Source organism: Lissotriton helveticus, chromosome 2_1 (genome assembly GCF_964261635.1).
Source record: "Lissotriton helveticus chromosome 2_1, aLisHel1.1, whole genome shotgun sequence".
In the NCBI taxonomy this organism is placed as follows: Eukaryota; Metazoa; Chordata; class Amphibia; order Caudata; family Salamandridae; genus Lissotriton; species Lissotriton helveticus.
Window position 1 is genome coordinate 1626018068 of NC_136059.1, and position 16552 is coordinate 1626034619.

The 16552-nt window shown below is 41.1% G+C and overlaps 1 protein-coding gene across 1 annotated transcript in view; it reads left to right on the top strand.

Moving 5' to 3' along the window:
- LOC144818809 (protein NipSnap homolog 3B-like) overlaps window positions 1-16552 on the top strand; it is a 556246-nt gene that overhangs the window by 264263 nt on the left and 275431 nt on the right. Inside the window, exon 3 of the mRNA XM_078676579.1 lies at window positions 1009-1164. Coding sequence (XP_078532705.1) covers window positions 1009-1164 — 156 coding nt within the window. The remainder of the gene's footprint in view (window positions 1-1008; window positions 1165-16552) is intronic.

The following is a 16552-nucleotide window of genomic DNA, read 5'->3' on the forward strand; positions in this document are numbered from 1 at the left end:
ACCCAAACCCTACCCTGAAACCTAAAAACACCCCTGTACCCCAAAACTCAAACCCTGCCCTGAAACCTAAAAACACCCCTGTACCCCAAAACCCAAACCCTGCCCTGAAACCTAAAAACACCCCTGTACCCCAAAAACCAAACCCTACCCTGAAACCTAAAAACACCCCTGTACCCCAAAACCCAAACCCTACCCTGAAACCTAAAAACAACCCTGTACCCCAAAACCCAAACCCTACCCTGAAACCTAAAAACACCCCTGTACCCCAAAACCCAAACCCTACCCTGAAACCTAAAAACACCCCTGTACCCCAAAACCCAAACCCTACCCTGAAACCTAAAAACACCCCTGTACCCCAAAACCCAAACCCTGCCCTAAAACCTCAGTACACCTATACATATACTCCTATACTCATATTTATTAAAAAAATTACTTAAATTAATAAATTTAATTTATAATATTTAAAAACATAAATTTTTTTTTTAAATATTTTTATTTATAAGTAATATTAATTAAATCATTTATATATTATTAAATAAAATTAAAATAAATTATATACTTACCAATACTTACGGTGTAATGGTATGCGTTGTAATAGCATCTGCGATGTAATGCCATGCGTTGTAATGCCATGCGTTGTAATGGATCCTGCGTTGTAATAGCTGCGTTGTAACAGCATTACGACGTAAAAGTTGCGTTGTAAGTGATACACACCAGCACAGGGCACTTCTTCTCGTGAATATCATGCCTTCCTAAAACAGGTAAGTTCCTTGGAAGATGCCTATAAAAGCGTTTTATTTTCAGCGTAAGTATTTTATTTTTGTCAGCTCAGGAAGGATCTTTGCTGCATGTCAAGCATACAACTTCTATTCCCCCTAGTGTGGACCCTCGGAAGTTGAATTTAACAGTAGATTTGGCCATAATGGCAAATCCTTCAAGTGCAAATTGTATTGTGTAGGACATTTTGGTAGTTGATGCATTGCTCTATTTTGTACCCCACCAACACAGACAGTTTTGAGCACCGAAAGAGAGTGAGCACTGCGCTGCTGCAAGATAAAGCCTGGCAAGATGTTATGTCTACTTTAGTAACATTCCTCGATAAAATGGATGTTGAGATTGCTTACATCATGCCTTGGAGTCAGCTTGGAAAGACCGCAGAGACGGGTGAGTATATGCAGCTACTTTTCGCATGTTTTGTTAAATTGATATTTTTCTGTAGAATATATTTGCCAGTATAAATAAGAACGTAACAAACCCTAGTCACAGGTTATGCTATTTAAAAATCCCTTTCTCTATGACACTGTTTTTCAGCTGGTGATTTTATACCAGCAGCATCATTAGTATATGTAAACATTGCGCTTTTTTCCTTCCTCCCTCAGCCTCTCCTTCCCAGTACTTCAAGTTACATGGTCTGAGTAGCTTAACAAGCATTGGCAAAATCAGTAGATCTGGCTTTAAATATACAACTCATGCAAACACATGCATGCAGAAATGATGTTTCCATACAATAGCATAATATAGAAGGCTATATTTGCTTTGCCAATACTTGAAGGTGATTGATTTGCCAAATTTGGTGTAATTCCGTTCAGCAGTTTGGACTGTAGCTGCGGCTAAAGGTCCCAATGGACAATTGCATGGGGAAAACATGTTTTGGGACCCCCTTTGTTCTCGGCCCCCACTTCATGAATCACCCCAAGACCTTCAGGATAGGAGCGGAGCGGACCTGGCCATTAGTTTTGAAAATTTCGCGAAGATTCGTCAACCGACGCCAAAGTTACTCCAAATAGAATGTTGCGGATTTCTTATGGAAAATAGGTCCTAACTGTATCTACCTACTGGCGACCGCCAGTAGGTTATATATACATATATATATACAAGAACACCTCCTTCCGTGAAAAGAGAGAAGCCACTGCGGGGGATCTGGTCGGAGGAAACTTTATTACAACACACTCGGCAAATGCATTTCAGCAAGTTTTGCCTTCTTCAGTGCCAGGTGAGTGTTACCAGGAGGCGAGTCCCTTCTACCTTTAATTAGTCCTCCTCACCGCTGACTAGTTCCACCAATATATATATATTCACTGAAAAAAACCATAGGTTTTAGGCCTTATATAGTTAGGAATCAGCTTTTAAAAAACCTTTGAAATTCACTCAAAAAACTATAAGTTTCAGGGGTGTTATAGTTAGCTGGACATTTCACTCATACAAAACCATTGAAATTGCTCCTATATAGTTAGTTGTACTAACTATATTTCGCGCACCCGCAATCCACTGCTGATTATGTCACATATTAGATCATTCATGACATGGTCAGTGACATCACTGATGACATCTCAAATGACATCACTGATGACATCACTCATGACAACATCCACGTGACAATCACATACACCTTTTCATACACTATTAAAAATTTTCATCACTCTTTGTAATTCCTAACTATATAAGGCCTGAAACCTATGGTTTTTTTCATTGAATTTCAAAGGTTTTTTTAAATGACAATTTATAAATGTATTAATTGTTATTTTTTTATACTGATTTACTACATTTTTGCAGGCAGGTGTTCAGAGGGCACGCCCCCTTTTTACAACGTTCTGCAGCACAATCCCTGGCGCATTTGCAGAGGAGGAACTAATTCCCCTTGCATACTGGGGGTCCCTGGGGGGCAACTAGCCCACCAGGAGCCTCCAGTATAAGCCAGGGAGCTGCATTACAGAGAGGTGAAATGAGGCCACACCCTTTTTTACACCTCTCTGCAGCGCAACCCCTGGCGTGTTTGCAGAATAGAAACTCATTCCCCTTGCATACTGGGGGTCCCTGGGGCCAAGTAGCCCACCAGGAGCCTCGAGTATGCGCCAAGGGGCTGTGTTGCTTTGCCCCGGGGGCGGTGGTCCCCGGGGCAGTGTGGGGGGGATTGTGGACCCCCCACACTTCTTTATCACTATGCCGCCGCGATTTGGTCCCCCCGGGGGGGTAATTTTTTAAAAAAACCAGACCAGGTGTTTAAAAAAAAATGTGGGCTTTTTTGTCCTTGTGGGACCACCTGGGCAAGCCTAGGGGGTCAGGGTGTATCTACCCTGCCCCCTTTTTGTGTTCTTCACGTTTGTTTTTCTGCTTTCTATTGCCTCGGTCTATCTACACGCACACATATACACATATATATATATTCCTTTTTATCTAAATCCACATGAATTCACAATTTGATATGTCATATGAGCTAACGTATTTAATTAAGGTATTGTACAGAAATAGAAACGTAACAACTTAACAAGGTTATTGTATTTCAACTATGAAACCGATATAGTATTTCTTTTATGTCCATACCTAAAACTTCAAAGGCGGTGTTAATTATGTTAAACACGTGCACTTTAAAAGGGCTGTCCGTTCAAAGTAACGTTGTCATGTGAACAAGGCTCCGTTGAGCCGAAACGTCTTTGACTTTTTTCTGCGATTAAAATTCAGCACCTAACTGGTCCGTGTCCGTGTACTTCTTGCCAGCTGGTAAGACTCCAGAGTGCATCAGGAAGCGGAGTGAGTGATATATAGCCAGGTTGAGTCCGAACCGGCTAAACACAAGACCCTTCTCATCAAACGGACGGCGCCCCAATCGCATTGTTTTCTTGGGCTTGATCCGGGAAATTGTGTGACTCCGGAAGGAGTAGAGCGCCTGACCCCCACCAACCGGAAGAGACGGACGAGAGAGCGGAGCAAGCTGGTCGGAGCGGAGACTGCTCGGGCTCGAGCAGCCAACCGGTTGATTGAAGAACCAGAGTAATTTACACGCCTGACCAAGTAAGCACCCAGATCCAGATCCACGTGGTGGGAGAGAAGTACGGTGCCCAGGGGAACTTTTCAACACCGATTAGTTTATCAGGATAGTTGTAAAGTACCTGGATAAGCATATATAGACTGCAGAAAAATGTCGGGTGACAACATACGGGATCGGGAAACTTTGGCAGCTACATTGTTTTCCGACAACGCCCCCATCCCACCTGACATTCGTGGGAGGCCCAACAATGACTCTAGTGGTAGCACCACATCAGTTATAAAAAACTTATTTAAAACACTGGAGAAAAAAATCTCGCCAGGAGCAAGCAAAATGGTGGGAATCAAAGTCGTTACAACGATATGTGGAAGTCAATCACATACCTCGCGGGTTACGTATCCTCACAGCACCTACATACGAGGATCCTAACCCCGAACTGATGAAGGAATGGGCGTAGATCAATCTTGAGGCATCGCGTCGACAAGTGCAAGTATTGATTAAATATGCTGACATAGACAGGGCTAGGTTGCTGACAGAAATAGCAGCTATCCATGAGGAATTGGAGGGCCTAGGGGAGGAAGAGGAAAAAACGAAACTGACTAAAATAATGAATGAACACCTTAAAAAGGAGGAAGCCAAAATCGTTGACAGAAAAGTATATAAGTTCCAAAGGGACCGCAACGATTATGAATTGGGACAGATATTTACGTTTTCACGGAAATACGATATTCTCCGCAAAGGCTTATCAAAACCTCCACCTAAAGTCCATAAAACCCGTCAGCAGCAAGGGAAAAATACGCAAAGTGACTCCTCCAACATTACGTTGAGTTCTGACCCTGAAACGGAATCAGATTCTGACCGCCATAGACAGAAACAGGCGGAAGGAGTTCCGAAACCAACACCTGGCCAAGAAATCAATTTTTTATGTCAGGAAAGACTGAAAACCTTAAGGTCCCATGCACAAAAAGAACAAGGAAACAGCGGGCCAATTACCGACGACGCCAGAGGTGGAGGACGGCAAAGAGGAGGTTACCAAAAGAGGAAAAGAGGCGTAAGGGGACGGGGATCTGTCGCCCAACAGGAATAATAAATGCAACCAGCCGAACAATTGTCAACCTGACATCATTGAAATTGACATTCAAGGAAGAGGAAATACTCAAATTGGGACTCACCTATGCGGCACCTTGCAACTTCAATTATCCAGCAACTAGATGCGATATTTACAAAGCGGTCAGAAAATTAAAACTACGCAAATTCTATACTATGAAGGAGAAATCTGAAGATATACAACAGACTGCACCCACAACTGACAATGCTAACACCAATACAAATGCATCTCAAGGTACACGAATAATTACAGAACTTTGGTAAACTTATGGAGAGGGTTATGAGTAGTCAAGCAGTACAAATATAGCAAACAAGGGGATTGATCAATGTGGAAACAGAATCTCAATGAACACCCATTTTAGGCCACCCTCTACCTTCTTTCCCATCCTACCTCGTGATAACCTTGACATATTTCATGAGAATGTGGTTGCGGACCTGAAAGAACTCCAAGTCCATATTGGCAAAAAAAAGACAATTTGATAGCCAATTTCAACAATATACAGCGCTCACCAACAGATTGCAAAAGGAAAAGTATCTAGTGGTGAGAAACAGTGATAAAGGCGGCAATGTAGTCCTTATGACCAAAACTGACTATGATAAGGAAGCATATATTCAGTTAAATGACCGAACCTGCTATGAACGTATACACAGTCGAGTATTAATGACTATAAAAGAAGAATATCATCACTAACTGTCAAAGTGGAGATCATCCAAATTAATCACTGAAGCTGAATTCAAATACCTCAAAAATGACAATCCCATTACGCCCATATTGTATTTTATACCCAAAATACATAAAGACCCCCTACACCCACCGGGAAGACCCATCATCTCTGCCAGAGGCAGTCTCCTGGAACACACCTCTGTCTATATAGATTACTTTCTACAGGGGTATGTGCAACAACTGGGATCATATGTTCAAGGCACAGGGGACTTTTTAATGAAAATCAAAGATGTGGAATGGGTTACTGATGATTGGCTTATTGCATTGGATGTGTCATCATTATACACGAGTATATCTCACAGTGACGGTTTAAAGGCAATTGAACACTACTTATCTAGAAGGGGTCCTGAGTGCAATGAACATAATACTATGCTTCTAGAGATGTTAGAATTTTGCCTGGTCAATAATGTTTTCCTTTTCAACCAACAACTATACCGCCAACTTCAGGGAGTAGCAATGGGGGCCAGCTTCTCTCCGAGCTTTGCATGTTTACACATGGGGGCTTGGGAGGAGCTGGTCCTCGGCCTCGAATACCAGCACAATATCCGCAATAATTTGGTGGCATGGTTTCGTTTCATCGATGACCTGTTGGTAATTTGGAGGGGTAGTCAGGAAGAGGCAGTAAAATTCATTCATGACATCAATGACAACAAACTAAATCTAAAATTTACAGCTACCCTCAGTCAGGAGAAGGTCACATTCCTTGACACTGAGTTGTACATTGACAATGGACGTCTTGAATCCAGAATTTTCCGTAAAGCGACTGCTGGTAACAGCATTTTACATGCTGCAAGTGCACATCCGGCACATTTGGTTTCCAGCATCCCCTATGGGGAAATGCTACGACTACGACGAGTTTGTAGCAACTCTGTTGATTTAGAGAAGGCACAGTACGAAAGCATGATGCGCTTTCTGGAACGAGGATACTCGAGCCAACTAATTGAGAGGGCCAAACAGAAGTCTATGGCATTATCTAGGGAGGAACTTCTGGTGAAGAAATCTGATCGCCAGATAAACCCTACCAGTGATACACAGAATGTAGGGAAGAAGGGAGCCAGTTGTTTCCGGATAATAACAGGATACAATAAACAGCACAAACAAGTGCGCAGGATTATTTATAAACACTGGCCACTGGTGATGAAGGACAATATCTTTGGTAAAACTGTCCCTAACAGAGTATCTCTCACCTTTAGCAGAGCCCCCTCCCTACGTGATCACATAGTGGCAACAAATCCTGAACCTTATGTGAAATCACCATGGTGGCAGGAAAACAAAGGTTTTTACAGGTGTAAGACCTGCAAAGCTTGCCTACACGGAGAGAAGACCAAAACCTACAGAGATGGTTTCACTGATACTCAACATCCGATCACACAGGTCCTCACCTGCAAAACAGAATTTGCAGTATACGTTTTACAATGTCCCTGTCAACTCAGGTATGTGGGCAGCACTAAACATGCTGTCCACAAACGTATCCTCCAGCACCTACGTGCAATCACAAATGGCGACAATACCTATCCAGTGGCGCGCCACTTCAGGGATTGCCACCATAGTGATAATACCAGCCTTAAATATTGGGTGATTGACGCAGTCATGAACAGTAGAAGAGGAGGGGACAGGGACGCTAAACTAAGAAGACTCGAAACCAAATATATCCTCTTGCTCAATACTAAGACTCCTGTTGGCCTTAATGTAACAGAGGATTTGTATACATGCTTGCCATAAAATCTTATTATGTTAAGAATCCATTTTGTTAACAGTCTCCTCCCTGTGGCTTGCACATGCAGGAACAACCCGGCTGGGTGAGACCACATGTGCACCATGGGAAGGCTGCGACTTAACTCAGATCTAACAATAGTAACTGAACTTTGCTGCTACCTTTATTGAAATAAAACTTAATTTTAGAAATCACCACTGATGGGCACTTTACACAGACTGGGACTGAGTGGAACCTTTTTTCTAAGCAGTCCTCTGTGATTTAATTTTAGGGATTTTTTAATGTTATCACGATGTATGGACTACTGAACATGTTTTTTACCTATATTAGCTATGGTAAGATTGTGAATTATGTGGGTTGTTTAAAGGTACAAACAAATTAGAAATAACAGGTTATATATGTGATACAAATTTAACAGCTCTCTTGTAAAAAATCTTTATGAATATACCAGGCATATATTTAACTTCAGATATACTGATTAAGTAACCAACATTTAGTATAAATTTGAACTCGGGTTGAGGATTGGAGAAAGTAGCGTATTTTGCACATGAAGATGGGGGATATTATGCCCAGTTTGCTATATTTTGCACATTTTGCAATATTTTGCACAATAAGTATGCACTGAAAGCAATATTTGCACATCTTTAGTTAAGCATTTGCACTTTAAATTAACCCCTCTTCAGGAGTTCACTGTCAGATATCTAACCAGTTTACAATATTTGGAGGCAAAAGACAGAAACGGTTTTTTTAAACGCATATTTTATATTATAACCTGAAAAGTCAATCCATTACGCAAAAAATGTATTTTACTGTAAAATTTCCTTTTTATCTAAATCCACATTAATTCACAATTTGATATGTCATATGAGCTAACGTATTTAATTAAGATATTGTACAGAAATAGAAACGTAACAACTTAACAAGGTTATTGTATTTTAACTATGAAACCGATATAGTATTTCTTTTATGTCCATACCTAAAACTTCACAGGTGGTGGTAATTGTGTTAAACACGTGCACTTTAAAAGGGCTGTCCGTTCAAAGTAACGTTGTCATGTGAACAAGGCTCCGTTGAGCCGAAACGTCTTTGACTTTTTTCTGCGATTAAAATTCAGCACCTAACTGGTCCGTGTCCGTGTACTTCTTGCCGGCTGGTAAGACTCCAGAGTGCATCAGGAAGCGGAGTGAGTGATGCATTTATATATATGTATGTGTATATATATATATATATATATATATATATATATATATATATATATATATATATATATATATATAAATACATATATAAACATAAATAATCTGCATATCTATATAAATACAAATATAAATGCATGCATACATATACATATATGCATACATATGCATGTTATTTACAGGAAAGTTTGAAAAACATTATTAAAAGCAAAGCTAAAAAGCCACCTCATTACAAACAGAATGGCTTTAACTTAAACGAGGGCGAGATCTATTGCATTTTCAATGCTTGTTTACTTTGGTTCCATCAAGAAGGCATTCAGATGTGTCACACATTTGCCATAAATTCGGAACGTTAGCACTCTAGTTGCTCATTATATAACTGTAGTAAAGCTACTGCTCACCAGGGAAGTCTGCTGCTGGTATTCAAAGTGCATGTTTCAGTCTGCATGTCAGAATTATTTTAATGAAATAGAAGAGGATTTGAGAAGTCACTCAAAATGTGCCCACATTTTTCTTTCTGAAGCACTAATCATACTTTCTATGGCAAAATGGACCCCCTCATTTTGTTCCTTTTTAAATTAAATGTTTTCAGACTTGCCACTTCATTCCAATCAAGATGGCTTCTGGTGTGCCATACTTTTGTCATAAGTAAGACTGTTAGCGCTCTAGTTGTTCTTTAGAACACTCTGGAGCATCCTGTAATTGGGCTATACTTGGGCTACATCTGGGTGATATTTGGGCTACATTTGGGCTCTTTTGTCTCTGGTGGCCATCTTGGGAGACTGCATGTCAGAATTTTTTAATGAAATAGAAGAGGATTTGAGAAGTCACTCAAAATGTGCCCTCATTTTTCTTTCTGCAGCACTAATCATACTTTCTATGGCAAAATATACCCCCTCATTTTGTTCCTTTTTAAATTAAAGGTTTTAAGAGTTACCACTTCATTCCAATCAAGATGGCTTCTGGTGTGCCATACTTTTGTCATAAGTAAGACTGTTAGCGCTCTAGTTGTTCTTTAAAACACTCTGGGACATTCTGTCATTGGGCTATACTTGTGCTACATCTGGGTGCTATTTGGGCTACATTTGGGCTCTTTTGTCTCTGGTGACCATCTTGGGAGACTGCATGTCAGAATGTTTTAATGAAATAGAAGAGAATTTGAGAAGTCACTCAAAATGTGCCCTAATTTTTCTTTCTGAAGCACTAATCATACTTTCTATGGCAAAATGAACCCCCTCATTTTGTTCCTTTTCAAATCAAATGTTTTCAGACTTACCACTTCATTCCAATCAAGATGGCTTCTGGTGTGCCGTACTTTTGTCATAAGTAAGACTGTTAGCGCTCTAGTTGTTCTTTAGACCACTCTGGGACATTCCGTCATTGGGCTATACTTGGGCTACATCTGGGTGATATTTGGGCTACATATGGGCTCTTTTGTCTCTGGTGGCCATCTTGGGAGACTGCATGTCAGAATTGTTTAATGAAATAGAAGAGGATTTGAGAAGTCACTCAAAATATGCCCTAATTTTTTCTTTCTGCTGCACTAATCATACCTTCTAATGGCAAAATATACCCCCTCATTTTGTTCCTTTTTAAATTAAATGTTTTAAGAGTTACCACTTTATTCCAATCAAGATGGCTTCAGGCGTGCCATACCTTTGTAATAGGTAAATGTAAATGTGGGATACTTGTAAAGCGCACTGTTACTCTACCCGAGTGTCCTGGCGCTGTAGACCGCTGGGGAACCCGTCCTGGTTTTCCCTGTGAGATGGTCCCTTTCTGGGTATCTCCAGGGTGAAACCAGGCATCCCCGGCGTCTGTGGGGGGCCGTTGTAGAGATGAGGCAAGCTTAATGCCCAGAGTTACCGAGTGTGTTCCCTGGTTAGAGTAGGCACTGAGGCGAGAATTATCGAGTCCGTTGACCCTGGTTCAAGACCCTGCCGCGTCGGGAATTGAACCCTGGTCCCGGGCCGTTCTCTGCTTACAGGTCTGCCGCCTCTAACCGGTGAGCCACACCTCTCCACCTCTCCAGGACTGTTAGCGCTCTAGTTGTTCTTTAGAACACTCTGGGAACCTGCAGTAGAACACAAAGGAATCAACTGACAGTCTCTGTCCTTGTTGGATGTACATGTTTTACTGAGAATGTCAGACTTCATTCTCACATGCCTGAGAAAGATAATGTGAATTTACAGAAAATAGGCTTTCAGTTTAGCTTATAGATCCCCTTTCAAATCACTGTGGGAAAAGCATGAGATAATAGTTTTATTTCAAACATGATTCATGATATCCCAGCAGAAGGCTTTTTCACATGGCATAATCACCTTAGAACACACCACAATTCCTAAAATGAGTATGGTACCACCAACAAATGATTTATAATGTAACTAAAGTCCTAAAACCTTCTATTAACTGCAATGATTTTTAATGAGGTGCTATCATGTATATTGGTTCCAAGATGGCTGCCAACACTTCTTGGATGAAGAATTTGAATTTTGAAAACAATTTTTTTTGCCTTGGGGGTCCTTGTGGGACCCCCTGAGCAGGTCTAGGGGGTCAGGGCGCTTCTACCCTGCCCCTTTTTGAGTTCTACACGTTTGTTTTTCAGCTGTCCTGTGCCTCAGTCTACCGAGGCACAAGATGGCTGCCAACAATTTATGTTTTGGAGTGTTGGCAGACATTGGCAGCCAATCAGAATGCAGCTCGTACTCGGGAAGGTACAGAGTACAGTAAGCTTACAGTAAGCTTATATAGATATATATGTGTTTTTGAAGTTAATTTTCATAAAAACCACTGGAGCAATTTTCACCAAATATAGAAAAGGCACTTCTGCGTACCAGTCCCTACAATTTTGCAAAGTTTGGTGTAATTCCATTCAGCGGTTGGGGCTGTAGCCTTGTCTATTCGTCCTATGAAAATTAACATGGGGAAAACACGTTTTGGGACCCCCCTTTTTTCTCGGCCCCCGCATGACAAATACCCCCGAAATTTCGAGGGAAGAAGCGGAGCGGAGCTGGCCTAAATTCTGGAAAATTACACGCAAATTCCTCAACCGGCGCCAAAGTTATTCCCAATAGAATGTTGCGGATTTCCTATGGTAGCTAGGTCTTAACTATATATATCTACTGGCTATCGCCAGTAGGTAATATATATATATATATATATATATATATATATATATATATATATATATATATATATATATATATATATTCACTGAAAAAACCATAGGTTTCACACCAGTTATAGTTGGGAATTAGCATTTAAAAAACCTATTAAATTCACTGAAAAAAACATAGGTTTCACACCAGTTATAGTTAGCTGGAAATTTTACTCGCATAAAACCATTGAAATTCCCACGTTATAGTTAGTTGGACTCACTATAACTTGCGCGTGCAATGCACTGCTGATGACGTCACATATTACATCACTCATGACATGGTCAGTGACATCACTCATGACATCACTGATGACACCATCCAGTGAATGTGTGTCTTTCTGAAAAATAAATATGTGTTATATATGTATATGTAAAAGTTGATGGAAGAATACATGTTTAAATAAGTGTCTAAATGGATGTTTTAAAAAAAAAAATTTGATTGGTTAACTGGCTTATTAAGTGTATCTTAGTGAATACATATATTAGTGAGTAATGTTTAAATATTTAAATATATGTATTAGTGTTTCACTTTGTGTATAAGTGGCTGTATGGGTTGGTGAGTAGCTACATGTGTTTGTATATAGGTTATTAGATTTTTTTTAGTATCAGTATGAGTGTCTGTATGGTTTGATGGGAGTATTACTTAGCACATAGATGCATGAATGACTGACTCTCTGTTTGTATGTGTTTTGAAGACAGCATATGTGCAGGACTGTATGGGTGGATGAGTGTGTATATGTGTGTGTTAGTGAGTGAATGACTGTCTCACTAGTGTCTTTATCAGTAACTACATCTGTTTTGATCTAGTATATGTGAATATTGATGTATATAAGTGAGTATATGTGAGAGTAAGAGATTGTAAGAGTTCCTGTTTAAATAAGTATGTGTTTCTATAAGTGATTGTTTAAGAGAGTAAGCATGTGTAAGTTTCCTTAGAAGTAAGGTGGTAGTGTGTGTATAGCTGTATATGCAAATAAATGGATGTTCCATAGTTTATTTGCATGTGTGAGTATGTGTGTGAGTAACTTTTGGATGACTGTCGGTGTGTAACAGGATGTATAAGTGTATCACTACATATGATGAGTAAGTATATGTATGAGTGACTATATACAACTGTTGGTGAATGAGTGGATGTGTATATAGATGGTGGAATTAATGAATTGGTTGTTGTAACTGGTATGGGTATCTACATTTTTTTGAAAATTTGAGTTTCTATTTTTGAATATGTGTTTCAAGGGTTACATTACAGTGAAAGGAGGTCTGTCACTCTGTCACAAGGATGGTGTCATCAGTGATGTCATGAGTGATGTCACTGACCATGTCATAGTGATGTAATATTTGACGTCATCAGCAGTGCATTGCACGCGCAAGTTATAGTGAGTCCAACTAACTATAACGTGGGAATTTCAATGGTTTTATGCGAGTAAAATTTCCAGCTAACTATAACTGGTGTGAAACCTATGGTTTTTTCAGTGAATTTAATAGGTTTTTTAAATGCTAATTCCTAACTATAACTGGTGTGAAACCTATGGTTTTTTCAGTGAATTTCAAAGGTTTTTTAATAGCAAATCTCTATAGGTATGAAATGTAATATTTTTTATAATACATTTTATATTGTATATTTATGTAATACTATTTTTTTTTATGTGTATATATATTTTTATTTTTTTTGCGCCGGAGCGCTCCCGGGGCGCGTACCGATGCGCTTACCGGTAAGCGCAGTTTGCCGCGCCCCGGTTCGCGTACCAGTGAGCGTCCCGTTAGCGCTATTGCCGCGAACAAAAACATCATCGTGACGTATCGCGTAGATGCGTGATGCGTCTTATGACGCATGGTGTAAGCGCACCCGGAAGCGCCCGAGCACATACGATCGTGCTACGAAAGCGCCCCCGGGCGCGCCCTGACGAGCTTACGCTACGCGCCCCCGGGCGCGCTCCGGGGCGCGTAGCGTAAGCGCGTCGGGTCATGTGACCTGAAAATAACACTTTTCATTGGTTCAGAACACTTTCGGTTTCCAAATGATGAAAGACCGGGTCATGTGACCTGAAAATAACACTTTTCATTGGTTCAGAACAGTTTTGTTTTCCAAATGATGAAAGCCCCCACCTTTTTTCCTCATTCTCACTTTGTTGTTTGAGTGAGGAAGACCTGCTTCTATTGAAAGAGAAATGGCTACAGTAGCAGCAGCAGCTGGAGCATCTGCACCACCACCACCACCACCACCACCACAAGGACCACCACAACATCACATTGGTGGTCAAGAAGAAGAGGAGGAGGAGGAGGAGAGAAGGCAGTTCCTGCCTGAAGACAATCCCCCATATAAACCTAGGGAGCACTTTATATGGGAGTTTTTTAAAATCCCAAGGGGTGCAAAGAAAGTAAACGCTGCAAAGGTGACCTGTCTCATTTGTGGCGCTGTACTATCCAGGGGGAACCCTGCAAAAAAATATTCATTTGGGAATCACACAATGATTCGCCACATGCAACGATTGCACCCCAATAATTATTCTGCAGCAGAGGTGAGAGAACTGTGCAGAAACCTTCCCCAATCGTCTTCCAGAACCTCAACAAGCAAAGAACCCACTCCATCGGATCCAGAGGCAAGGCAGATGGTCCCAAACATACAAACCAAGTTTGGTGGATAAAAAATCGTTTGTATATTGTGTGGTAAAACAATTACCTATGGTGAGCAAAGTATTACACTCATCAACCTTGCTGGTGATAACCACAAGTGCCCGAAGAAACCTTAATTTTTTCCTGATTTTTTTTTGGTCCAGTTGAGCCGTTTACAATTCCGTTTTTTGTTTCTCCCCATAAAAAATACAAAAAAAATATAAAACTGTTCAGGAAAGCCAAAAAAGTAAAAAATGTTAAAAAAACAATTAAAAAAATATAAAACAACAAAAAGAATAAAAAAAACAGTTCTTTTTAGAACTACCTCCAATTTATAAAAAAATTCTACATTTTAAAAAAACTCTGTCATTCTTTTTTCTCTAGGGTACGCTCCCCGGTACACTCCCCGGTGCGCGTACCGGGCGCTCCCCGAGCGAAAATCGAAAAAAAATAATATTTTTTTTGCCCCGCAAAGCCTTTTTATGGCCCCTACATCAAACCTAAGGGGTCAGGGGGGGGTCTACCCTGCCCCCTTTTAGTCATTTCCCCCTTTGTTTTTGCCACCTCTTGTGTCTCGATCCTACCGAGACACAAGATGGCGGCCGCTCCGGACTGTTTGGAATGTTGACAGACACCCGAGAGCCAATCAGCTTTCCGCTCGCAAGCTCGCGTAGCGCGCTGGTACGCGCCCCGTTGCGCGTACCGGGGCGCGCTTATAGATATATATATTTTTGGGAACCTAAATTACTCAAAATCCACTGGAGCACATATCTTGCGATATAGCAAAGGCACATCGGGCTACCAGTCCCTACAATTTTGCCAAGTTTGGTGGAAATCCATTCAGCCGTTCAGGCTAAAAGTGAGTCCAACCGCCCTATGGAAATTAACATGGGGAAAACACGTTTTGGGACCCCTTTTATCTCGGCCCCTGCTGGACGAATCCCCCCCAAACTTTCAGGGAAGGAGCAGAGCGGAGCGGGCCATCTTCTTTAAGAAATTTGCGAAGTTTCGTCCACCGGCGCCAAAGTTATTCCCAATAGAATGTTGCGGATTTTCTATGGAAAGTAGATCCTAACTATAACTACCTAATGGCGACCGCCAGTAGGTAATATATATATATATATTACCTACTGGCAGTCGCCAGTAGGTAGTTATAGTTAGGACCTAGCTACCATAGGAAATCTGCAACATTCTATTGGGAATAACTCTGGCGCCGGTTGAGGAATTTGTGTGTAATTTTCCAAAATTTTGGCCAGCTCCGCTTCGCTCCTTCCCTGGAAGTTTCGGGGGGATTCGTGAAGTGGGTGCTGAGAAAAAAGGGGGGTTCCAAAACGTGTTTTCCCCATGTTAATTTCCATAGGATGGTCTGACAAGTCTACAGCCTGAATGGAATTACGCCAAACTTGGCAAAATTGTAGGGACTGGTACGCAGATGTGCCTTTGCTATGTTTGGTGAAAATTGTTCCAGTGTTTTTTTTTTAAATTAACTTCAAAACACATATATATCTATAGGCGTGCTCCGAGCGCTCACCGGTATGCGTACAGGGGAGCGCACCCGGCGCGCTACGGGAGTGCGCGAGCGGAAAGCTGATTGGCTCTCGGGTGTCTGTCAACATTCTAAACAGTCCGGAGAGTCCGCCATCTTGTGTCTCGGTAGAATCGAGACACAAGAGGTGAAAAAGAAAGGGGGAAATAATTAAAAGGGGGCAGAGTAGACACCCCCTGACCCCCTAGGTTTTCTGAGGGGGGCCTAGAAGGACCCTGAAGGGCCCAAAAACTATTTGTTTTAAAATGGTCGTGGGGTAAGCGCTGGGTGCGTTCCCGGGTACGCGCACCCTGAGCGCACCACGGGGAAAAACAGTGTAAAAAAATAATGTAGAGTGTTTAGAGGTAAGTTAGCTCTGAAAAGAGCTGTTGTGTTATGTGGGTGTTTTTTGTACCTACAAGTACGTACCAATGAAGAGTCTTGTATTCAAGAGGAAAACTCTATTCCCCTCAACTGTAAAATGCACACCATCTCTCCTATACATGCCTTGCATGTTGTAACGCAAGGTGTTGTGGTAAATGGAACCCATACCATAGTCTCTGAGGAAAGCAGAAACAGATTTATTCACATGTTTCCTTGCTTTTTCAATCTGTGGACAAAATTGGTTGGACCAGTTCCATTTTTGCCTTTGGCATATATTAGAAAATACCAAGGCAGTTTTTGGAAAAAGTTATATCAATTGCCCAAAGATGTCCTTTAAAAGCATTTCCAGACCTACCCCAGTCAAAGTGC